This window comes from Podarcis melisellensis, assembly GCF_964234715.1.
Source record: "Podarcis melisellensis genome assembly, chromosome: 17".
NCBI lineage: Eukaryota > Metazoa > Chordata > Lepidosauria > Squamata > Lacertidae > Podarcis > Podarcis melisellensis.
Genome location: NC_138534.1, coordinates 19,022,590 through 19,048,825, shown reverse-complemented (window position 1 = coordinate 19,048,825; position 26,236 = coordinate 19,022,590). Strand labels below are relative to the sequence as shown.

Below are 26,236 nucleotides of genomic sequence, written 5' to 3'. Positions count from 1 at the left end.
ATTTTTCTACATGCAGAATCCTAAGTTGCTGTCATTACATTAGACCAAGTGGAACTTCTGATTAAATATGATTCGGACTGTCCTGCTGAACAAACCACGCACAACATTGGTGAGCCAAATTCTTCTTCGCCGCCTTTGCTTCTAATTATTTCCTCCCCATGATGGAAGAAAAGAACCCCTCGTTTGTATTAAAACAAATCAGCACTGCAGTTTTAACTGTAAGCACCATTTCAAAGCTGAAATTAATGGAATGAAGTGCTCTCAAATCAAATAGCCTTTATTAGGCATAGCAAACCACACATTATCAAACAGACACCGTATACAAATTATGCAAAATACTAGTTCAACATAACAAGGTTTGTCCCAGTCAGATCTTTAACTCCAAAGAAAATCAATTTGCATAAATAATACAATACAACCACTAAATCTCTTTATAATGGCCCAGTCTTTCTACATGGACAGCACCCCAAATTCAACCACTATCAAAGTAATTTGATCATTACTGTCCGAAAGCAGGTTCTGAACCGTTGGTAGCATAGAAGTCAGCCTATTGAGTTGTAAGGCCTCTAATAATTGGCTTCTGGCATAAATGCCAAAATCACAAGAAAAGAAAATATGCTCCAAAGTATCAGGTTCATGTTTACTACATTTGCAGAGACACTGTGATTCTGGGAGAGCTAAATATCTTCCTCTCACTATCATTGAGGGAAAAATATTAAATCTGGCTAACATAAACATCTTGCACAATTCATGATTCGTGAATCTCTCTCTCTCTCTCCATGAGTTTTACTTAAAGGTGTCTCCCTCTGAAGGAGGCTGCAACCAGGGAAGCCCCAGGTCTTACCTTGTTTTGTTTTTCAGCTGCTTGCGCCTCCGGCAACAAACAAGAGCCAGGATCACAAGGATTATCAGCATCGCAAAACTGGAGATGATGGAGATAATGACAGTCATAGAGTATGTCGGGGAAGAAGAGGGGGCGAAGGGGAAACGTGGAGGAGCCGCACTCAACTTCGTCGTTTCCTGGGTCAAAGATGCTGAAAGGGAAACAGGGAATTTGAGAGCGCTTGCTTGCCATTTATTTATTTGATAAATGTTAGCACAGTGGGACACAGGTGGCGCTGTGGGTTAAACCACAGAGCCTAGGACTTGCCAATCAGAAGGTTGGCATTTCGAATCCCCGCGATGGGATGAGCTCCTGTTGCTCGGTCCCTGCTCCTGCCAACCTAGCAGTTCAAAAGCATGTCAAAGTGCAAGTAGATAAATAGGTACCACTCTGGCGGGAAGGTAAATGGTGTTTCTGTGCGCTGCTCTGGTTCGCCAGAAGCAGCTTAGTCACACTGGCCATATGACCCAGAAGCTGTACGCCAGCTCCCTTGGCCAGTAAAGCAAGATGAGTGCCGCAACCCCAGAGTCGTCCATGACTGGACCTAATAGTCAGGGGTCCCTTTACCTTTACGTTAGCACAGACATAGCTTTTATACATGTAGTCTATCAATGAGGAGACCCCTATTCCCATCAAAGAGTGACAATTCCAAGGGTGGTTTAACGGTTAATCCCTCTTCTCAGGGAACCCTGCATACAGACCCTCCAAGTGTCCCTATTTCCCAGGGACAGTCCCGGATTTACTTAAGCCGTCCTGGTCTCTGATTTGATCCTGGAATGTCCCGCTTCTCCCTAGGATATCCCTATTTTCATCGGAGAAATGTTGGAGAGTATAGAGTTAAGCAACCCTTGAGCCAAGGAGATAAGTAGCTATACAACCTTTAGAAGATATCTGAAGTCAGCCCTGTATGGGGAAGGTTTTTTTATGTATTATTATGTCCACCTCATGAGAAGAGAAGACTCCCTGGAAAAGACCCCGATGTTGGGGAAGATGGAGGGCACAAGGAGAAGGGGACGACAGAGGACGAGATGGTTGGACAGTGTTCTTGAAGCTACAAACATGAGTTTGACCAAACTGTGGGAGGCAGTGGAAGACAGGAGTGCCTGGCATGCTCTGGTCCATGGGGTCACAAAGAGTCGGACACGACTAAACGACTAAACAACAACAACAACAACAAAATGTTTTCATATATGTTGGAAGCCGCACAGAGTGGTTGGGGCAACCCAGCTGGATGGGCAAGGTATAAATAATAAAATTATTCTTATTATGGAATAGGACATCACTATTTCCATCAGAGAAATGTTGGAGGTTGTGTTTATGGTGTAGATGGGTCCTATTTCTTGTATATATAATTTTTATTAAATTTGCTGTTTTAAAATTTAAAATATTCATTTAAACATCCTTAAAATATCAATGACTTCCTATCTTCTCTTTCCAGGTTCATTTTTCATACCCTAAATCCCTATATATTTTACAAAAACTAAACCATTCAGTATTTCATTATTGCATCCATCAAAACTTACTTACACTGTTTAATTTATCTTAATGCTGCCAAAGTTTTCAGGCGTACACAATTCCACCCCCCATATATTCAATAGACATTTTCCAATCTTCTCTAATGATGGGCCCTATTTCTCATTTAACAGTGATATATATATATATATATATATATATATGGAATCGTGAGTTTGCAAGAAGGCTAGAAATGTAATAAATAAGAGACTATAATCTGCTAAAACCTATAATCTTTCAAAATCTTGAGCAGTTTGTCCTTTACGGTATCTTTTCTTGCAAACTGAAATGACATTCCATGGTCACTGAGCACATTGAATGCTCACTGGGCTGTTTTGGGGGTTCTCCCCCACTTAAGGTATTTGCCCTCTTACAGATTTTCTGTACTTCTGCAAACTCTGGAGTTCCCCTAAGCCTGCTGAGGCCTCCAGTGTGTGCATGCAGGTGGTGCAATTTTGGCGACATGAGTAACGGTGCTGACAGCCTCAACATCAGAAATAGACGGGGAGATAGATTCGTGGTTCTGCATTCCGATATCTGGCAGACTGGCTCAAAGCTATCAATAGCGCTACGCAGCTCAGATCTACGGCATGCCTGCCACATCTCTCAGCACAATTTATTGATTCAAAACAAGCCAGCTAAAACTGGACGCACCACATATTGTAAAAAATATATATGCAGTGTTAAACATTCTGAAGCAACGCATCTGCAGCTTCCGGGGCTAACGGTTTAAAGATTTCTCAACATTAAGCGGTCCAGAAATGCATTTCAATAAATAAAATGAAATGAAAACAACTGGACTAGAGCCAACGCGTAATAAGATCAACACCCAAGCAGCACCTTTTGCTATAAACTGTACATTATGGTTTCTCACCATCTCCGCAATGAGGCACGTTGCAGTATTCCCATTTCACAGATGAGTCCCTCGTGTAACACCAGGGCCGTGCATTTTCACCCCCTGGATTGCGGCAATAGTTTTCTGCATTGGACAGCTCTGGGAAAGCCAGCGGGGTTTTCCGGTGTGAATGGGGTACCTGGTGACAATGAAAACGAATACTTTTTCAGACTGAGTTAACTTCTGTTGGCATCTTGAAAAACAATAATCAAACGTCTGATGGACTGGTTGGTGATGGGACCTGCTTCCATGGAAGTGATTTGTACCACTGGTTCTCAGGTATACCTCAAGTCAGTGCTGTTTTTCTAGAAAAAGAGGTGCCAGAACTCACCATGAACGCCTTCCTTGTTCTCTTATAATGGCAATGGCGCCCACTTGACAGATGCCAGAACTGATGAGCTCTGATGAGTTCCAACTGGACAAATCCCTGCCTCGTCTGCTTTAAACCATCACTGCCCTCCAGCTTCAAATAAACCTTCTTACCTGTTCATTCCACTTCTGACAGGGAATCCCAGAGGTTGTGACATTGACAGGACCCTCATAGGTTAACCCATTGCCTTTGTAACAAGTTGCTGAAGAGAAACAGAGGAAAACAGAATTGTAAAGCAAGGTGCCACATCCCACTGGAACAGAAGGCCATGCCCCTATCTCAATGCCCTCCTGACAAACAACAACTGGGCTGAACCTCTTAGAATGTCCTTTTACCAGTCACTGGAAATCACAGGTAAAGGCGTGTCACATTTCCCTTGGGAGGACCATCACTTGGTGATGGCTGATAGGGTTCCAGTCGGGGTAATGGATGGTGAATTTCGAGATCTGTTCCCCTGCCCACTCTAAATGCTGTGATACCCATTTCAGCAGCCTTCTTATCACACTTTAAGTCTTCGACCGCATCCAAAAATATAGCACAGAAATATGACTGCTGCCATGGAATCAAATTTAATGCCCTACAGTCATATGCGATCTGTGGGTATAGGGCGGTACATAAATTTAATAAATATGAATACAACAAAACACCAGGCTATATAATAATTCTTATTATATTAGTGCAACGCTGGGTGCTTCCACAAAGCAGCTTATAAAGTGCTTGGCACTATCGAGGCTTGCATTTTTTTTGTACCACATCATCATCAAAACGCCATTCCCCTGTTATTGTCCTGTTTCATCCCGATTCACCGTTACCGCAGAAAATCTGATAAATTAAAAGAACAGCAACAACCACAAAACATTTCCGGTAAAGTGCAGATTCCGAAGAGAGCCACTCACTTGTTATATCCTCCTTTTTAAGCTCTGAGGAAGGAAAAAGACACAAAGATGTCATCAATTTGTATCAGAAAGATTTTGAAATGTCGCTGTCTGCAGTGTTAGCACTGTCCCTCCCCCCATGCTCTGATTAGAGGGTTGCTAATTTCAGCAGTTTTCAGCCACTTGATACAGCTGTGCCTTCAGCTAATGCTGAAGACATTTGCAAAGTCTGATGTACATTTCCATGTCATGAAAATTTTCTGATTTCCGTGTGTCAAGCTGTTGCTAAAGGTCACGGAGCCCCTAGATTAAAGGTGGTTCAAACATGTTCACATGCTACATGCTGAAATTTAAGTTATTTCATAGGACGGTTGAGCAGAGCTAGTTTTGACAGGTTTCTGGCCCAGAAGAGTTAGCAAGCAATGCTTTTAAAGGCATTGAGATTCTGACACTCCTATGCTTCCTGCCTGCTCTGGAGGAAAAGGAGAGTCTTGCTTCCCAAATCAAAATGGGAAGGAAGGCAAGACAAACTCTCCAGGATGATAGCTAAGATAGCAACTCTAGAGGGGTTGCAGCATTCGGCTTCAGTTTAAAATTTACATCCCATGAACACCTAATAAATTAGCTAAAAGGTATAAGGAGGTTCCTAATAACTGCTGGAAGTATAATAATAATAATAATAATAATAATAATAATAATAATAATAATGCCTTTATTATCAATGTACAACCTGCGTACAATGAAATAATCGAGCCTCCCCACCCAAAAAACACTCAATCTCATTGCACTCTGTGTGCTTGTCGCACAACACACCAACCCTGAAAGTCAGTTGCGCTATATTATTTTTCGTTCAGCAGCCTAACAGCCCATGGATAGAAACTGTTTTTTAGCCTTTTGGTATGACTGATTATATTTCTATATCTCCTGCTCGAGGGTAGAAGATTAAAGAGGTGCTGGCCAGGGTGTGAATCGTCCCTGAGAATTTTCCTCGCTCTCCTAAGGCAACGATCCCTTGCAATGTCATCTAGGGACAGCCCATGATATCATGTGCTGTGTTCACCACCCTCTGTAGAGACTTTCTGTCCATGGCAGTCAAGCCAACGTACCACACTGTGATACAGTATGAGAGAACACTTTCTATTGTGGACCGGTAGAAGGAGGTCATCAATTGTTGTTTAACATAGTTCTTTCACAAGACCCTGAGGAAATGGAGTCTCTGTTGGGCCTTCCTAACCACCTGAGTTCTATTGTTTCTCCAAGTAAGGTCTTCACTAAGGTAAACTCCCAGGAATTTAAAGGAAGACACTCTTTCCACATAACTCCCCCTGATATACAATGGGGCTAGTTCCCCTCTCTTCCTCCGAAAGTTCAAACCATCTTCTTCATCATCCAGATAGATGGATCCTATTTTCCTATGTGGTGGACTTGTAAGAAAACAAGGGCATTGCAGGAGATTATATATGATGAAGTAAACAACAACAACAACAACCCTGAAGCTTTTCTTTTAGGGATTATAGGGACAGAATTCCCCCAAAAGATGATTAAGTTGTTTATGCATGTTACAAGTGCAGGTAGGAATCTCTACGCACAAAAATGGAAAGAAGCGGAAATACCCACTAAAGAAGATTGGACAAGCAAGTCAAAGGATTATGCAGAACTGGCAAAGTTAGCCGCTAAAATAAGAGAACTTAATGGCGAAGGTTTTGTGAAATAGAAACCCTTTTCGGGTTATTTAAAGAAATATTATTATTATATGATGAACAAGTGAGCAGGATTTGAACTATGAGCAACAGAAGGGATTGAAGATGATAGTAGTTTTGTTAAGGTTTAATAGACAGAAGACATCTATTAAAACACGATGAGAAAGGGGGTGGGAAGAAAAAAAATTTTTTTTATTATGTATTGAAATGTTTGTGTGAAATTTCAGAAAACTTTAAAAAAAACTTCAGGGGGGAAATATAAAGTATAATATAATATAGTGTATAGTATAATATAAATATAAATATAAATAATATAAATATAAATATAAATTATAAATTTGTTGAGACAACGGGCTACTTATTGAACTGCTTACCAAATTGTGGGATCCTCGTGCAAGTATTGGGGTCCTGCTGTATGCTGGGGAGACTGTTGCACTTGGGAAGGGTAAGCAACATCAATCCAGGCTTATAGATTCCTTTGCGGGCATTTTCTTCCATCGAAAGCCATTCTTTAAAGCAGTAGAGATCCTTTACAGCAAGGCAGTGCTCTCTAGAGTGTTTCACAAACAACAGCAGAATGCACAGTCAATGGTGTGACGGCGACAATATTACCCTAACTATGGACAGCCAGCAGCATACAAGAAAGTCGTCATGTGGCGTAAATCAGTACAGATTACATTGATTCTGATTTTTTTAATGCTAGCTAAGTATCTGGCCAGACACTGCCATTGCCCTACTCTTTTACCATTGATTTCAATGGAAGTTGCTTCTGGCATGCGATGCATTTGGGTACTCTATGCATCATTGAAACGTTACCAGAAGCCTTTGACACCACCAGGCCCTCTCCACAGATCAGACAAGAATATAGTTTGAATATTTCCTTGGTTTTCTGCGCTTCTTTCTCTTTAAGGAAAGACTTCCCATGTAAGTTTAACAGGTTTTGTCCTGTGATTTTGTAAGCATATTCACATAGGACTTTCTTCTTTAAAGAAATTAAAATTCCATTCTCAGGATAAGGTTTGGCAGTAGCACAGAACATTCTGGTGCTTTTCCTGAAATTCTGGTTTGACATTAAAAACAAAACTCAAAAACAAAGCCCGTTTAGACAGTCCCTGAGAAAGTGTCTGGCTAAAGCAGAGGGAGAGGGAGAGACAGTGTGGCTTTGGTTGAGACCAACTGGTTTCCAGAACAGTCTCTGGCATGTTGACATGAGAAATTATAAATGAGAATGAGCAGGGCTGGTGAGCACTGCTCAAAAGCCCCCTCTTTGTTCTTGGTCCTGATGAACTGGGAGCAGCAAACCAGAAGCATTGGCAAGTCACTTGGTCCAAACCCAGCTTTCGGGTTTATTTCCAGCAACAAACCATGAGCATTAGGCTACAACAAACCTTGGCTATTACTCACGATTTTGTTTGGAAAGCCACAAACCACCAGCCCAGGTTTGGGTCAGTGAAGGAGTGAAGCAGGGATTTTTCAGCTGAATGCACCAGCATCCTTCATGTTAAACCATGGCTAAATTAATCTCTAATTAACAGAAGAACCTCTGCTTCTTAATGGCAGAGTTGGGGGGTTATCGGCAGGTGAAATGCTTTTGCACTCAGCGCCTCCCTGCCTCTCGCATTCCATGCCAGAGCGAGAGCCAGGTACTGAGACGAACCGCCCATCCCCCCTGTCCCTGGGGGGAATTTGCAAGGATAATTACCCTCAATCATCCTTGTTTTTTCTTTGCCAATGATCTCCCGCTGTCGTGGGAGGTGCCTCCATTAAGGCAGACAGGAACCGGAAGCCAACCATGGCTAGATGTTAGCCATGGTTGAAAGTAGCAAGTGAACCAGGCCTCCATGGGTAGTCGCTATGGAACAGTATGGAAGAGTCCATATCTGGATTTACTCAACTTACTCCCTCCTTCCCCACTCTCCCAACCCATCCCATCCCCACTTTATAGCAAACAGTTAGGTACAAGCCCCATGGCTGTTATGACTCAGGAAGTTCATACAAGAGAACAGCTTCCGGTTCTTCACTACATGCTAGCGACTGGCTCCCTACCAGGCAATAGCTATGCACCAATCATTGACTAACAATGACAAAAGAATATAGGTTGTATTCCATCGATAGCAAGGAGCACTGGGAGGTTTCATTGCTTTCCTATGAAAACATGGGCTTGCTGGTTGCCCATTTTATTTGGGGAAATTAGAGTCAGATGGAAAGAATGAATTGCACAGGACTGTTTGTTTATTTATTGGAGGTCACATCTAAAAATGACCCGATAAATGCTCTTATAAACAAAACACAAAGCCACACTTCTCACTCGAAGTAACAGGTGGTGGTAGCGGCGGCTGGTCAGCCCCATGCAAGCCTCTGGGGAGAAAGCCCTGCTTTAGGATGGATTTGGGAAGGCTTAACGTTTTCAGAATGACCTATGAGTCAACGCATATATTCATTGGATGAAAGGGTTTGCTGGCTGGGATCCAAGGAGCTCTCTGATTGGTTCCAAGTACGGCACGCCCAGCAAGGCTCTCGCTTTGGGATGGTTCCTGAATAGCAAATAGCTTTGGGAACCCCTGGGGACTGGCAAAAACGGTCTGTGATATGACATGACAGCAGTTGTGGACGGGGAGACCCAGAGGAAAGTAGCTAGAAATGCCACAGAGCAGATTCGACCTTTTGAGCACACCTGAAATGACACTTTGGATCAATGCCATCATAAATGCAGTCACGAAATGCGCATTTGATCTGGAATAATGACCAAAGTAACCCAAGCCAATGTGGTTCGTTGGGCCTGATCCCCTAATTAGCTGAGGATACTTGCAGCATTCCAGTCAGGGGTGGTGGGTGGTGGGAATGAAACAGACACCAAGCCAAGCCTTGCCAAACGCTCAGGAATGTCTAGCATACAACATCTGCAATTTGTCTCCAATAATGGATAGTACTAATGATTAAAACTTAACTTCCTGTTCCACATCTACTTAGGCACAATCATAGCAATATTTATACACAGCAGTCATCGTCAACGCCAATAGCCAATTAATAAATAATCTGATTTCAAAGCAACTCACATTTGAGGAGGAAATTTTTCCCCAACTCGCATTGGGGGAAAACATAATTGGAATTCCAAAATATAATTTGGAATGTAATTCCCCAAATACGACATTTTTCTTTGTATTTCTCCATGCGTACCCTACCCTTTCCTGCAGGATGTGGTGAAATTGTGGGGGGCGGGATGAGGATCAGGTTTGTTTGTTTTGCTCACTTGTGTTACCTGCAAACAGGTTTTGGAGCAGCTCCGATCCTGGAGGGATTGCACTCCTGGAAGATGTAATGACACAGCAGGGACTCAGCAGCTGGGCGGCAAAAAGGACTCACTGTTTTCAACTCAGCCCACGCTGTGCGGACAAGCAGTTCTTGGGTCTCCTCTGGGTCTCCATAGGAGGCGTTGAAGAAAACAAAGGCGTCCTTGGCCAACAGAGAGCTACACACCTCTCCTCTGTATGTGCTGCAGTAGCCTGTATCACCCTTGTAGAGTCTGATGGGGAAGAGAAAAACACACGGGGGGATTTCTGAGTGTTGACAAATCATGCAGACAAATCTGCAGACTATACTATCAGCACTTGAAGTGGTTAAAGCTAAACCCCTAGAACAGTTATTATATGGGGCTCAGATCTGGACAGGCATTCCCTTTGGATCTACAAAAGCTGTTTAATAATAAATAATAATATTTTTTTATATTATACCCCACCCTTCCCAGTTCAGAAAACCGGGCCCAGGGTGGCTAACAACAACTTTAAAACACTTAATTGATGCAACAACAACAAAATACAGTATAAAACGTGAATAACAATAAATTCAGAATTCAAAAATCAATTAGGGGGGAAATCCATCCAATAAACATTAGATGATCACCAGGGCTAGCTGGCTAAATTAGTCCTATTTGGACCAGCGAGGAGACCAGGGGAGAATTAGCTGTGGGATCCCAGAGCGGGTAATCTTCATAAAAAGGGGAGGGGAGGGAAGGAAGGGGAATAAAAGATCAGGCTAAGTCCAAATTGAAAGCCAGGCGAAATAGCTCTGTCTTACAGGCCCTGAGGAAGGAAATTAAATCCTGGTCTCATGGGTTTAGTCTAAGTTCCTAAGGCAATTTTTTCCTGTTCCATTCCAAATGCTTTCTTGCACTTGGAGACTAATCTCACCTCTGTTGAATTACAGACTTGGCGTAGGACATTTAATTATTGGCTTCGCCTAAATTTAAACCCCACTGGCCTACCACCCTTAGTATTGCAAGATTGTCATGAGAGCACTTGGACTAAAATTGTCAGCCGAAAGCTTTACTTTTCTGGTTTATCACCACAACAGTTATTAACACTGGGCTTCCGTAAAGCAAATAATTTAACCAGACAGAGCCTATGTCTGTGATATCGAGTGACAGAATAATCTGGCCACAATAAGGAAATTTTGTCCATGGTATGATTATTTTCCACCTAGTCATTTTGACACTTTGGCACCCTATTTGCCAAATTTAACAATTCCAAAATACAGACGCGTTTTCACTTTCGCAAGATTGAATATTCTGCCTTCGGCTGTACTTGAGGGAATTTCAAAAAATTCCACTGGAAAAATGGTTATGTCCCTGTGGAGCTGGCAGTACTGAGTCTGTGGCTAATGTCCTTCTGGCTTGCAGTCTTTATAAAGATTTGAGGAGTGAGGCTATTACCCCTCTACTGTGGTCCATGCTGGGTTGCTCAACCACTGTTACGGTGTCCTTTCTCTTAGCAGATCAAGATGATCAGGTGACAGCAAAAACTGCAAAGTTTTTAGCAGGGGCAATTAGAATAAGATCGATTATTTGATTATTTATGTAAACCCCCAAAATGTATTTGCTATAGTTACGTTTTTACCTCTATCTTCGGTACATTTTATTTTATTTTATTGCTGTTGGTGAAGCCAGCAAGGACAGTGACTTTGGGGGTGGGTGGGGCCAGCACAGGTAAGCCCCTTCCACTCTCTGCATGTTACTTGTATGTGTGAAGGCTAATGGGAGAGGCTGTTTCTAAGGCAAAGAGGAAGAGAAAAGGCATTTTGAAGCCTAACTGGTTATAGAGCAAGGGAGCGTTGAAGATGGAAATTCAAAGATGGGTCTCTTCATTGTCTCACCAAATCAACATTAAAGTAAAGCCAGGAGGATCATACCTAACTAGAAGCATGATTGCTGTTCGTTCTGTCTTGACCCCCAACGTTCTGCCCAGACACTGAGGTCCAGCGCCGAGGGCCTTCTGGCGGTTCCCTCACTGCGAGAAGCCAAGTTACAGGGAACCAGGCCTTCCCGGTAGTGGCGCCCGCCCTGTGGAATGCCCTTCCACCAGATGTCAAAGAGAAAAACAACTACAGTGGTACCTTGGGTTACAGATGCTTCAGGCTACAGACTCTGTTAAGCCAGAAATAGTACCTAGGGTTAAAAACTTTGCTTCAGGATGAGAGCAGAAATCGTGCTCCGGCAGCACGGCGGCAGTGGGAGGCCTCATTAGCTAAAGTGGTACTTCAGGTTAAGAACAGTTTCAGGTTAAGAACGGATCTCCAGAACGAATTAAGTTCTTAACCTGAGGTACCACTGTACCAGACTTTTAGAAGAGATTTGAAGGCAGCCCAGTTTAGCGAAGCTTTTAATGTTTGATGCATTACTGTATTTTAATATTTGTTGGATGCCGACCAGAGTGGCTGGGGAAGCCCAGCCAGATGGGCAGGGTATAAATAATAAATTATTATTATTATTATTATTATTATTATTATTATTATTATTATCATCATCATCATCATCATCATTGCACAAGGGTCACAGAGTTCAGTTTATATCAGTCCCAAATATTAGGAAATGCCAAAGGAGCTATCTGCACCTCTGTTAAAATATTTCCTTCCCTCGGCTGACTTCCATCACCAACTTATTTGCTTGAAGCATGTGAGCTGCCTGCCATTGACAAGATGACTCAAGGTTTCGCCAACACTCAATATGTGTAAATATGCTTTCCAGCTGTAGGGACACTGATTTTTTTTCTCTCCCTCTCTCTTTTTCAGCATTCCATACCAAGGTTGCAACTTTCTCCCTTGACTCCATTTCTTCTGGGATACGATCAGGGTTGGATTAAAAATTTTTGCTCGTGTTTGCAGAAAAGGAAGTGATTCATCACGACAGTAACCTGATAGCAGTGCAATGTCCCCGTGGACATAGCAGACGAGCCAAGATTAATGTTTCTCCTGTGTGTAGCTCAGTCCCTTTTCATGAATGATACATGCACACAAATGCAGCGCTTGCATTCATTGAATTAATTTTACTGATGTCTCTTCCTTTTACACTGTAGTACCTTGTTCTGTTATAGAAGTGTGGCTTAATAATAATATAAAAAATCATTGTAACAATATGTCGCCTAAATTTTAAATGCCAACAAGAATGGTGTGCTGGTAAAACGACATGGATCTATCAACTTTGAATCTTTTCAGAATAAGATCTTTACAACTATCCTAAGTATTCGTAACAGCATGTCTTGAGTTTTATTTAAGGACTCAAGTCGGCATATTTTAGGCAGAACAAAGTGTGTACTTAATAGTTTTTTCAACTTGTTGGTTTATGTAACTGAAAATTCCTGAAGACATGCTCTCAAATGTTTGTTTAATGGAACAGATCCAATCAAGTTCAGTTAAACAAATGACATGCTTTCGGAAGATTAGAAAGATGATTCATCCTGAAGGTTTTTCCATGAATTATTTGCTTTTGTTCTATCAGTTTTAAGGCAGCAATTACAAAACTGGATTTTTTAAAAAAGGTAAGAGATGCATAATTAGTTTATTTTGGCCAACACTAAGGTTGCATCTTAGTCTTTTCTGACATTATCAACCTGAGACTGAAAAATGTGTTTCCCTTTTTTTAGATCCAGTCAAATTCTTCATACAGTCGTTGCTAGGAGATCCCATACAATCTTTGCACTGAAAAGAGGCACACAATCCACAACTTTTGCCCTGGCTGTGACTGAAATGTGCTTAGATATTGTCAAGATCCATATGGTTTGATTAATCTGGTGCCATTTCATTTTGGGTCTCTGTATCAAGATTAGGTCTTGCAATGCTGGTGTTTTCGTTTTTATTTTGGTCGGATTCTGTATTTGTTTTACTTTGATTCTTACCTCTGCTTTTACCCAGAGCTCTGCAATAGCTTACGGCTAAAAACAAATACATTTGATGCTGGCTTGACTTGTATTCTCCAACAACAGCAATGGGTTGCTATAACAATCAAAACATATTAGCTCGAAACCAAAGGGAGCCTAATCCCTTCCATCATTCAAACGCTGTTGGTTTAAGAGGCTTAGAAGGAGTTTGCAAATGAGCGAATACCAATCGGTAACTTACAATCTCGTGCATTGTTACCACTTTGCAAGCTTCTTGTTTCCTCCCTTTGCCAAGTGGTGATGGGAATTTCACCTTTCTGCTGCTTCCTATAATTCGTCACACCCTAAAACCCTTCACTCCACAGACTGCCGTTAGCAAGAGTGGGGTCAGTGGTGGAGGAATCTTCTCTGGCATCTGTGGTGGCGCACCCAGGGCCAGGGTGAACCACCCATAGGGGTGGGGTGGGGCACACAGTACCCATAGGGATGGGGCACGCGGTGCCCTTAGGGAGGGGCGGTGTGGGGCGCATGACACCCACAGGGATAGGGTGTGTGGTGCCCATAGGGACAGGGCACGCCACAGGGCCTCAGACGCCCTACAGCAGGTGGGGAGGCAGCGGACAGACAGAGTGGAGCCTGTGGGTACCCAAGACGCTTGGCTCGGGTCCGCTGCACAGGCCCAGCGGTTTGTGCCGCCCGCCATTTTGTCACCCCCCTCAGTGGGGACACCTGGAGTGGGTCCATAGCTGTCAATGTTTCCCTTTTTTTAAAGGGGAAATTTCCTTATTCCGAATAGGATTCCTCACAAGTAAAGGGAAAAGTTGACAGCTATGGGCGGGCCGCACCTACTGCATCCCCCTTGCTACGCCCCTGAGTGGGGTAACTCACAATGGGATGGTTTCACATCAGGCATTTCAGACGCGAGATGAGAAGGAGATTGTGGCTGTTGCTTTTAAGAGCAGCCGCACATTTCCCATATAATGGGTGGAGCACTCCTAGCATCATCCAAGGAGGAGAACCTGTCTGAAATCATGGTGAGCTTGTCAATGAACCCAATGATGTGGCAGGGGTCAGCAAACCTTTTCAGCAGGAGGCCGGTCCACTGTCCCTCAGACCTTGCTGGGGGCCAGACTATATTTTTTTTTGGGGGGGGGGGAAATGAATGAATTCCTATGCCCCACAAATAACCCAGAAATGCATTTTAAATAAAAGCACACATTCTACTCATGTAAAAACACGCTGATTCCTGGACCATCTGCAGGCCAGATTTAGAAGGCGGTTGGGCCGGATCCGGCCCCCAGGCCTTAGTTTGCCTATGCATGTGCTAGAGGAACCAAAGGTCTGACTCCGTGTAAGGCAGCTTCCTCTGTTCCGATATTCTTAATTTCTACCCTAGCAGGAAAAGGTCTGTGACCTGCTTGGCAGGTGGTTCCATGTGCCCTGTTCGTGTCACACAATCTTTTGTCACACAAAATCCACCCCCAGGTGACCCTTACCTCCATTCTAATAGCGCAAGCGTGAGGTCCATCCGAAGAAGCAGTTGCGTTGGAGGGAGTGAGAGGAGGAAAGAGAGAGAAAGAGAGGTGAAACGGCCAGTGCAAAATAGATTTGCATCTTTACACAAATAAAGCTTGGAATAGCGTTTTTCTCTTAAGTTTCTAAGGGGAGGGAAGAGAATAAAAATACCTTCGGATAGTGCCATAATAATTATTATTAATAACAATAATTTATTATTTATACCCCGCCCATCTGGCTGGGCCTCCCCAGCCACTCTGGGCGGCTTCCATAGAAACCAAAAATACAGTAGAATATCACACGTTAAAAACTTCCCTGAACAGGGCTGCCTTAAGATGTCTTCTGAATGTCAGGTAGTTGTTTATCGCTTTGACATCTGCTGGAAGGGCGTTCCACAGGGCGGGCACCACTACCGAGAAGGCCCTCTGCCTGGTTCCCTGTAGCTTTGCTTCTTGCAATGAGGGAACTGCCAGAAGGCCCTCGGTGCTGGACCTCAGTGTCTGGGTTGAATGATGGGGGTGGAGACGCTCCTTCAGCTATACTGAACTGAGGCCGTTTAGGGCTTTAAAGGTCAGCACCAACACTTTGAATTGTGCTCGGAAACATACTGGGAGCCAATGTAGGTCTTTCAAGACCGGTGTTATATGGTCTCGGCGGCCGCCCCCAGTCACCAGTCTAGCTGCAGCATTCTGGATTAGTTGTAGTTTCCGAGTCACCTTCAAAGGTAGCCCCACGTAGAGCGCATTGCAGTAGTCCAAGCGGGAGATAACCAGAGCATGCACCACTCTAGCGAGACAGTCCGCAGGCAGATAGGGTCTCAGCCTACGTACCAGATGGAGCTGGTAAACAGCTGCCCTGGACACAGATTTGACCTGTGCCTCCATGGACAGCTGTGAGTCCAAAATGACTCCCAGGTACACCTGCACACCTGCTGTGAGTCCAAAATGACTCCCAGGTACACCTGCACACCTGGTACTTCAGGGGCACAGTTACCCCATTCAGGACCAGGGAGTCCTCCACACCTGCCCGCCTCCTGTCCCCCAAAAACAGTACTTCTGTCGTGTTAGGATTCAACCTCAATCTGTTAGCCGCCATCCATCCTCCAACCGCTTCCAGACACAGGACCTTCACCACCTTCACTGGTTCTGATTTAAAAGAGAGGTAGAGCTGGGTATCATCCGCATACTGATGAACACCCACCTCCTGAAAGCATGGGGGAGAGGACAGAACCCTGAGGCACCCCACAAGTGAGAGCCCAGGGGTCTGAACACTCATCCCCCCCCACCACTTTCTGAACACGGCCCAGGAGGAAGGAGCAGAACCACTGTAGACAGTGCCCCCAGCTCCCAGCCCCTCAAGACGGTCCAGAAGGATGTTATGGTCGATGGTCTCAAACGCCGCTGAGAGATCCAGCAAAACTAGGAAACAGCTCTCACCTTTGTCCCTAGCCTGCCGGAGATCATCAACCAGTGCGACCAAGGCAGTTTCAGTCCCATGATGAGGCCTGAATCCCGACTGGAAGGGATCCAAATGGTCCGCTTCTTCCAGGCGTGCCTGGAGTTGTTTGGCAACCACTCGCTCAATCACCTTGCCCAAGAATGGAGGGTTTGAGACTGGGTGATAGTTGGCCATCGTGGCTGCATCTAAAGATGGTTTTTTAAGAAGCGGTTTAATAACCGCCTCTTTCAGCAGGTCTGGGAAGGCTCCCTCACGGAGGGAAGCATTCACCACCCCACGAAGTCCATCGCCAATCCTTCCTGGCTAGCTTTTATAAGCCAGGATGGGCAAGGATCAAGGAGACAAGTGGTTGGGGAGGGGGAGGGCAGGGGGGCTAACCAGGTTTTTATGCCCTGGGTGAAGACTTCAGAGGGGCACCACTGAGGCTCCTGCCTGTGTACACAAATGTGCAGTGTATGTGAGCAGGGCCAGATTTCAGTTTGATGAGGCCCAAAGCTACTGAAGGTAATGGGGCCCATTATATGTCCAGCTGTCCTTTGTCAGCAACAAATTGTTGCTGTTTCTTGTGTTGAATATATGCTATATGGTAATTTATGGACCTAATAGTTATCTCAAGCCATTTGCCCATGTTGCCCTGCAACCAGTCCATGTAGAACGTAGGTACCCTATATATAGAAATGAGCAAACCAGTGATAATTTAGGGAGCGGGCTAGCAGGCAGGGCCCATCAGGCATAGGCAAACTCCAGCCCTCCAGATGTTTGGGACTACAATTCCCATCATCCCTAGCTAACAGGACCAGTGGCCATGGATGATGGGAATTGGAATCCCAAACATCTATAGGGCTGGAGTTTGCCTATGCCTGACTTATATCATAGGAGCCTACACAACACAAAACACTGTTGCTGTCTGTAGCTTTTATTTCATTTGCTTTTTATCTTATATTTTGGAAATGTAAATTTTTTTGGGCCCCCCAAGAGAGTGGGGCCCTAAGCTATAGCTTGTTTAGCTTATACGTAAATCTGGCACTGTATATGAGTCAAACTGGGTCTTTCACTTGGGTGAAATGAAGCCTAGTTTCGCCCCTCCCCTTTGGAGAAATTGTTCTCTTGATTTGGTTACAGGCATAGAGGCACAGAAGCAAGCTTCCGAAACAGGAATCTAGCTGGATGAGGAGTCCCATAGGGGCAAAAACAGAAAACCCTCCCAAAGCATTTTCTGTTTGTCTATTTCCCCCTTCGGTTCACTTCCACAACAGTTTGTGTGATGCCCGCTGAGCAAATTGGAAAAGGGATCCGATTGTCTGTCTCCCACATCAGTTTTGGGAGAAAGGGGCAGAGAATACAGACATTATTAGCCTTGCCTGGTTTAAAGCAAACCAGATAAGGGGTGGTACTGGATATCAACAAGGCTTTAAGCAGCCCGGTTCTCGCCACATCTACTCAGAAGTAACTCTACATTAAGTTTGATAGTACTTACTCCCAAGTAAGCATCTCTAGGGTTGCAACCGAAAAGGTTGGCCTACACAGAAAGCTGCCATGAGCAGAAGCAGCTTGCCATGGGCGGTGAAGGCACTATGCAGAGCCGTCTTTCCTATTGGGCTTAGTGGTGCGTTGCGCCAGGGCGCTGGCCTCTCAGGGACGCCCCAGTGAGTGGGAGAGCTGTGTGGCTTTGCCGGTAGCATCCCCTTTCCCTGCATGCCCGCCAGCTGTGCCCCATCAACCATATGGCTGGCGGGTGTGCAGCTTGCCTCCCAGGCCTCTGCGGGAAGAGAGCGATACCCGCAGAGGCTTAGGAAAAGGTCGACAATTCTGGGAAACGGGGGTGGGGGGGGTGGGCAGAGGGGTCTTTGAACCATGGCGCCAGATATGCTTAAGACGGCCCTGGCACTATGCTACCTTCCCGTTGCTCACCAGCAGGGAGGTCAGGGCAATACATTTGCACTGCTGCCTCACTCCTCCCAGCAGAAGTTAGGGGAGCTATGCAAGTTGTCGTCTTTTATCACTGTTCAGAAAACTATCTGAAGTGGTGCCTCCTCCTATATTGAGCTGCATGGGTCAGCAGACGAGGCCCAGCTACTGATGCTGCCACGCTCTGTGGGTTTGAGCAGGCACAGCCTTCTCTGCGGTGGCCCCTCCAAGTTGTAGACTGCCCTTCCCTCTGAGGTGCGTCTTGCACCATCACTGCATGCTTTTCAGGGACTGGTCAAGACACACTTCTTTAGCCAGGCCTTTGGTCAAGCGGATGTCTTCTCTGCCTCTGCATTGCTGTGCTCTGCAGCTCTGCCTGGTCATTCTGATGTTGGCTTTATTTCATTATTTTATTCAGCCTTAACTTGAATTGTGGCATTGACAGGGGGCAGGTGTGTGTGTGTGTGTTACTAGGAGCATTTGGCGAAGGACAAATAACAAATAAATGAAGACCACACACAAGATCAAAGTAATCTCGACGTGATTTTTGCACCTTGTCGTGTTGTACACATTGTGAGCAGAATGAGAAACGGCGGGGGGGGGGGGGGAGAGAAAACACAAAATTTTTCCTGAACACTTTGGTATTCCATATACAGTGGTGCCTCAGGTTACATACGCTTCAGGTTACATACGCTTCAGGTTACAGCCCCCGCTAACCCAGAAATATTACCTCAGGTTAAGAACTTTGCTTCAGGATGAGAACAGAAATCATGCTCCGGTGGCACGGCAGCAGCAGGAGGCCCCATTAGCTAAAGTGGTGCTTCAGGTTAAGAACAGTTTCAGATTAAGAACAGACCTCCGGAACGAATTAAGTACTTAACCCGAGGTACCACTGTACTTTCCTTTGGAAAGTACTTTCCTTCATGTAAGTAATACTCAAGATGTTCATGCCTCCCTGAACTATTTTCACATGGCTGTTAGGTGATATTAATATAGTGCTTCCTCACTTCCTTCTCCTGGATGAGTTTACAGAGTGTCTTGGGACACCGTAACCAGGACGGCAGCAAATATGTCGGAAATTATAGCTGTGCCAACCTCTGAAGTGTAATAATATAGGAAGAAACAGCCGGGAATGAGGTGCACTCCTAGATCAAATTTATCCTGCTGCAAATTACAAGGAAGCCAAGCCCTTCAACTTTCTATGAGGTCTCTCTCTGTGTGTGAGCGAAACCCCAGGCAGAAGTTAAAGGACATTTGATTCCCCCGCAAGTGCCTCTTTCTCGAAAAGCACACCTGATACGTTGATAGTGGCTGCGGCTTTTGCTGTGCCATAAGTCTCGCTGTGCTTATTCGTAGCTATGCAGGTGAACAAACCCGGCCGGGTGACGTAGACTTGCAACCTGGAATCGATCACTCGGTCTTTGACGGTTTCGACGATGGATCCTGCTGAGACCTAAAACAAATGAGCGACGGTTCAGATGTATTGCGTAAAAACCACAGGTCATCAGAATATAGAAGCAAAACAAGTGTAGCTGGTACAGAATTCAGCAGCCAGGTTGCTCACCAGAGCAAGATGGTTTCAGCATTTTACACCGATCCTGGTCTGACTGTACTGGCTACCAATTAGTTTCTGGGCCCAATTCAAAGTGCTGGTTTTGACCTATGAAGTCTTAAATGGCTCAGGACCACAATACCTCAAGGACTGCCTCTTCCCCTATGAACCTACGCGGTCCCTGAGATCATCTTCTGAGGTCCTGAAAGACCTACACTGGCTCCCAGTACATTTCCAAACACAATTTAAAGCCCTAAACAGCCTCGGCCCAGTAGACCTGAAGGAGCGTCTCCACCCCCATCGTTCAGCCCGGACACTGAGGTCCAGCGCCGAGGGCCTTCTGGTGGTTCCCTCAGTGAAGTGAAGTTACAGGGAACCAGGCAGAGGGCCTTCTCGGTAGTGGCATCCTCCCTGTGGAACGCCCTCCCATCAGATGTCAAGGAAATAGACAACTATCTGACTTTTGGAAGACATCTGAAGGCAGCCCTGTTTAGGGAAGTTTTTAAAGTTTGGTGTTTTATTGTATTTTTAATATTTTGTTTAAGACCACCAAGAGTGGCTAGGGAAACCCAACCAGATGGGCAGGGTATAAATAAATTATTATTATTATTATTATTATTATTATTATTATTATTATTATTAGCAACTTAAAAAGTCAATAGGGCACAAGACTCTTAATCTCAAGGTCGTGGGTTTGAGTCCCATGTTGGGCAAAAGATTCCTGCATTGCTGGGGGTCGGACTAGATTACTCTCATGGTCCCTTCATATGTAGCATGGTAGACGACGACTGTTTTTAATTATAAATAACCAACGTGCTTGCAAAGGGGGGACATGGACTGTGAGGTTAGGACCAATGATTTAAACCTGTAATATTAGTACATTAATGTGTCTCTCTTGCCTAGGAAACGAATAAGGGAGAAGGTGTTGAAGAGCCAGTGATTTAACACTGATATTGTATACCCTGCTCTGATTCACACCAGCATTTAGAGCCACTTGTTCGCTTTCATTAGGAGCACATATTTCCTACATTAATAGGCATGCTTGTACAAATACTGGGAACAAGCCAGAAGTTGGTCTGGTGACAAAGGGCCGGTGTCAATTAATCCACAGGTTGTCAGGTTTCCCGTTTCTGTCCAAATATTTCTTTGAGCGAAATATTTAACCAGGTCGTTCTTTTAGTCAGAAATCACTTCTCTGGATTTAGTGTACAGAAGCAATTTCCTCAAGGTCATGAACCCAGTTCTGATTGAGTTCATTGAGGTGCTATAGTGTCAGAGGCAAATGCACCAGATTTAATAAAGTCCCAGGTTTAAACTGTTTTTCCTTATTTGCCGTAGGATAAAGGCAGATTTCCCTGAAGTCAAGGAGGAGGTCAATGATGCTCTTTCAGCGAGACATGTGTGTCAGATTGCATTTCTTAGTGCAGAAAGTATTGATCTCATGTGTAAAGATCTTTCTGATGCTTTCCTATTCTGATTAATTCTAGAAGCTACTAGAGGTTTCTCTGTATGAGAGAAGCAGGGGCAGAAGGGCTAATGATTGTTTGGGTTATACCTTCAGAGAAGCTGAGTACAGCTGCTTTAAATTAGTTTTCTCTCAAGTGAGGTCATGGTGACTATAAATATAGGCCAGAAGGAGCCTGGGTTTTTACCTTTTCTCTTCTCTCTCTTTCCTTTCTGGTGTGGTGTTTCTGTTTCTGTACATAGGATGCTTAGTGCTAAGGTTTAGTCTTATTGTGAGTTAAGTTTATAAATGCTGCAACTGGATTTTGTATGGACTGAGCCAAACCTCATTGTATTGGATTTGATAACCATTACACTACATTTGCCTTCAGCACAAGTAAAGCTCTGTTGAATGAAGCACTATTGCCATAGCTGTCAACTTTTCCCTTTTCCTGCGAGGAATCCTATTCGGATTAAGGGAAACATTTAAAAAAGGGAAACGTTGACAGCTATGACTATTGCCTCTGGTCTATTTTTGGGAACTCTGGTGAACTCTGCAATGTGTTTAAGGTTTTCCTCCACACGTATGACAACATATGACAACATATGACAACATATGGACCAGATCCAGATTTACAGAATCATAGAGTTGGAAGGGACACCAAGGATCATCTAGTCCAACCCACTATATAGTCCACTCACTATATAGAAGGGTCTGGAAACTTCTGTTTCAGTGTATCTGAAGAAGTGTGCATGCACACGAAAGCTCATACCAAGAACTAACTTAGTTGGTCTTTAAGGTGCTACTGGAAGGAATTTTTTTTGTTTTGACTATGGCAGACCAACACGGCTACCTATCTGTGTCAGAAAGTTCTTCCTGATGTTTAGTCAGAATCTCCTTTCTTGCAACTTGAAGCCATGGGTTTGAGTTCTATCCTCCAGCGCAGGAGAAAACAAGCTTTCTCCATCTTCCATGTGACAGCCCTTAAGATATTTGAAGATGGCCCTCATATCTTTGGCTGCATGCCAGAGTGGTGCATGCTCTGGTCATCTCCCGCTTGGACTACTGCAATGTGCTCTATGTGGGGCAACCTTTGAAGGTGACCCGGAAAAGCAAAGGATGCCCCCCATTTAATGTGGGGAGTGGTCACTGATGAGAGAGAGAGAATTGGATAGAGAATAATCAGCGGGAGCAATGGAGGTATAGGCCTTCTGACCTTGTTGTTGTTGTTTAGTTGTTTAGTCATGCCAACTGATTGGTTCAAAATTGGGAAAGGGGTACAACAAGGCTGTATATTGTCTCCCTGCTTATTTAACTTATATGCAGAATTCATCACGCGAAAGGCTGGACTGGATGAATCCCAAGCCGGAATTAAGATTGCTGAAAGAAACATCAACAACCTCAGATATGCAGATGACACAGCCTTGATGGCAGAAAGTGAGGAGGAATTAAAGAACCTTTTATTGAGGGTGAAAGAGGAGAGTGCAAAATATGGTCTGAAGCTCAACATCAAAAAAACTAACATCATGGCCACTGGTCCCATCACCTCCTGGCAAATAGAAGGGGAAGAAATGGAGGCAGTGAGAGATTTTACTTCTGACCTTAAAAACCTCTATTCTGCAATGTGATAATTTCTTGACTTTGGCCCTTTTTTTTTAACACCTAAGAACGGGCAGTTGGTAGCGCCAACATGGCCCCTCAAACTTCCTTTCCTTTTCCTTCTGTTCCTCTTCGTCTTAAAGGGACCCTGTCAAGTCAGGGAAATTTGTGTGTGTGTGGCTTTCCGTCCTGGCTACAGATTTTGGAAAGGAAATGTGAGAACTCGGAAGGCTGAGTCAGAAGGCTTCGCTCTCAGCCTGGACCACACAGCCAAGGAGACTTTCCTTGCCACGTTCGCTGATAGAATTCACAGGGACAGGGAAATAAACGCAGGGAGAATTGAAAAGAGCTTCAGTTCTAGGGGCAAGCTGTCGCCAAGCTCCCATTAGGTAATAACAATCCCTTACTGCCTTGGCACAGCTAACTTCAGACCAGCTTGAAAGACAGTTAAGTGCTGCACTCTTTGCCATTTGCACTGTGGAAACGAGGAGAAAATAGCTGCAGGAAACCTCGTGAACATTGCAAGGGACTGCATTTTTAAGTCCGGGCAGCTTTTCAACTTGAAATGTGAGACCCTGGTAAATTATGACAATTTATTTCGTACAAAAATCCTGTCACTCACTCTCAAGAAATCACTTTTTTTTAATCCTTAAAAAAATAAAAATAAATCAATTTAGGAATTAAACTTGAGACAAGATCAAGTATATATTTAGGCTACAAATTCAGATCCAGTTTTACACCCATTCCACTGACGAAAAGAATGCAGAGAGCAGTACTTTGGCAGGAAAGCTGATACTTTCCTATCGTGGGTCCCCATGCACTCAGTTCGTAGCATTCCTTCCAGAGAGAGAGAGAGCAATGCCTTGTAACTGATAACAAAGTTCAACAAAATTAAGGAAGTGCAAGTGGGGACTGCAACAGAAGGTTGCAGGGCAAAGTGCTCCTGTTCAGAGTTCCAGCAAGCCATGTTCGCTTTCACTCCATTCAATCCCCATCAATCTCATTTTCTATTTCCCCACCTCCAATAGACACGCGGTATTCTGTGTGTATTCTAGGGATGTGGGTGGCGCCGTGGGTTAAACCACAGAGCCTAGGACTTGCCGATCAGAAGGTCGGCGGTTCAAATCCCCGTGACGGGGTGAGCTCCCATTGCTCAGTCCCTGCTCCTGCCAACCTAGCAATTCGAAAGCACGTCAAAGTGCAAGTAGATAAATAGGTACCGCTCCGGCGGGAAGGTAAACGGTGTTTCCGTGCGCTCCTCTGGTTCACCAGAAGTGGCTTAGTCATGCTGGCCACATGACCTGGAAGCTGTAGGTTGGCTCTCTCTGCCTATAAAGCGAGATGAGCGCTGCAACCCCAGAGTCGGTCACGACTGGACCTAATGGTCAGGGGTCCCTTTACCTTTATTATGTGGCCCCTGAGTATATTCTCATGGGGCTTCTTTATGCCCAGTTAGTTTACCCCTCCCTCAATGATTGTTTGTACTTCTGCACTCTTGTGGGTGGGTGGTGCAGTTTCAGCTGCAGAATGATCAGCACTTGAGCCTGAGCATCGCTAAAAGAGGGCATATCTTTGCATGCCCAGCTGCAGACCCTCCTCCCGGGAAGCCAAGCCCAGATAATTATATTCGCGTTTTTTTCCTTTTTTTCTTTCCCCCCATTCAAGTTTAAAGGTGTGGCTTTTATTTGGGTATGGCTTATATTCATGCTGTGATAATAATTTAAAGGCTTAGATATATAATAAATGTTCATAAATGTACCAACCAAGCACGTACATAGATCAGCACAGGAAGGCAGACCTGGAACCATTTTTGATTCCCAAACTGACCAAATGTTTTCTCTGCAAGGTCAAAGGAAAATGGAAAAGCCTCCCCATTGTCTTTTCCTTCACAAATCCTGTCTTAAGGGTATGTCTCTCTGTGTTTGATTAGGATGAGCCTGTGACCTGGCTCAGGAACTAAGTATTTATCATTACAAAAGACTGGCCAGGCTCCACAGGGTATCCAATCAAGTGAGCATTAACAGGTAACCTATCAGACGAGATAAACAACGCACTCAGATTTCTGCTGTAGAACGCCTTTTCTGTGATGTAGGTATGATGTATCTGGGGTGGGTGGTCTTGGGTTACACCCTTTCTGTGATGTCTTTATGATGTATGGAGGGGTGGTCTGAAGCTCCAGGCCTGGGAATTTAAAATTTCTATATAAGGGCAGGCACACCTTTGTTCTGGGTTCCTCTTCCTTTCCTCCGTGTGAGGGGAGCACCCTGTTGCAACAGATCAGTAAAGATCAGGCTTACTAGCTGCTTTGCTTTTCAATATTCTCTGGTTGGCCTCTGTTATTTTCTCCTACCAGTAGGGAACCTACGTAAGGACTCTATATGGGCTCTTGGATACCCCATAAGGGGAAAAGGGCAGATTTTTGTTTACAACAGTCCCAATGTGGTAGCTAACTTGCTCCACAGAGCACATACTTGAGTAAGGATCTCATCCTCTACTGGCTGAACTGGGAGACCCCCTGAGTTAAACCTGTGTGCGCGCGCGCGCGCGCACGCACACACACACACACACACACAACAATGCAGCAGTATGATTGGTCTCCAGGAGCCACCCAATCCAGCTCCAGGTGGAAGTGAATCCACAACCTGATTGGCCTACAGGAGAATCCTGGAATTAGCCAATCACATGCAGCCCATTGTGTAGATAATGTCTATAAAGCAGATATTTTGGGGAAACATTCATTCCTCCTCACCACTATGAGCTGAATAAAGAGCATGAAATCCACTCTCGACTCAGAGTATATTTCAAAAAGCCTTTGGCATTTTCTTGCGTGTTTCCTTTTTTACTCCCCGGCCTCCTCAAGGTCCAGCTGACAGCATGTGGCCTGCAGACCTCAGCTGAAGAACCACACATGTTCCCAGCAACTGCAAAAACACTTACGGCTTTTCCATTTTCAAGCCATGTCACCGTAGGGGTTGGAATGCCTGTTGCTGCACATCGCAGCGTCACCACAGAGCCAAAGCTGACGTTGTAGGATTCGGGAGCTTTCAGGATTCGGGCGAAAACTATATATGGAAGAAGACAAAGTTGTGGTTAATATTCATGGTCAGCCACTGGTCAAAACTCTGGGGATTTCTCTGTCGGAAAGCACATCAAACAGCTGAAAGTCAAGCTAATCCGGGGTTAAAACCAAATCATTACTGAAAGCAAAAAAACAAGCATCATCATAATCACAATATTTATTTGCTGCCCATCTGACTGGGTTGCCCTAGACACTGTGGGCAGTTCCAAACAAAATAATAAAGACACAATACACCATCAACCATTAAAAACTTCCCTAAACAGGGCTGTCTTCAGATGTATTCTAAAAGTTAAACAGT

The 26,236-nt window shown here is 44.5% G+C and overlaps 1 protein-coding gene across 1 annotated transcript in view; it reads right to left on the bottom strand.

The window, feature by feature from the left end:
• Positions 1-26,236, bottom strand: part of MUSK (muscle associated receptor tyrosine kinase) — a 54,884-nt gene that overhangs the window by 11,276 nt on the left and 17,372 nt on the right. The window contains exons 6-14 of the mRNA XM_081893558.1: positions 25,797-25,921; positions 19,558-19,717; positions 11,246-11,279; positions 9,495-9,758; positions 6,610-6,785; positions 4,557-4,580; positions 3,774-3,862; positions 3,270-3,429; positions 845-1,034 (exon numbers count right to left, since the gene is read on the bottom strand). Of these exons, the coding sequence (XP_081749684.1) occupies positions 845-1,034; positions 3,270-3,429; positions 3,774-3,862; positions 4,557-4,580; positions 6,610-6,785; positions 9,495-9,758; positions 11,246-11,279; positions 19,558-19,717; positions 25,797-25,921 (1,222 nt within the window). The remainder of the gene's footprint in view (positions 1-844; positions 1,035-3,269; positions 3,430-3,773; positions 3,863-4,556; positions 4,581-6,609; positions 6,786-9,494; positions 9,759-11,245; positions 11,280-19,557; positions 19,718-25,796; positions 25,922-26,236) is intronic.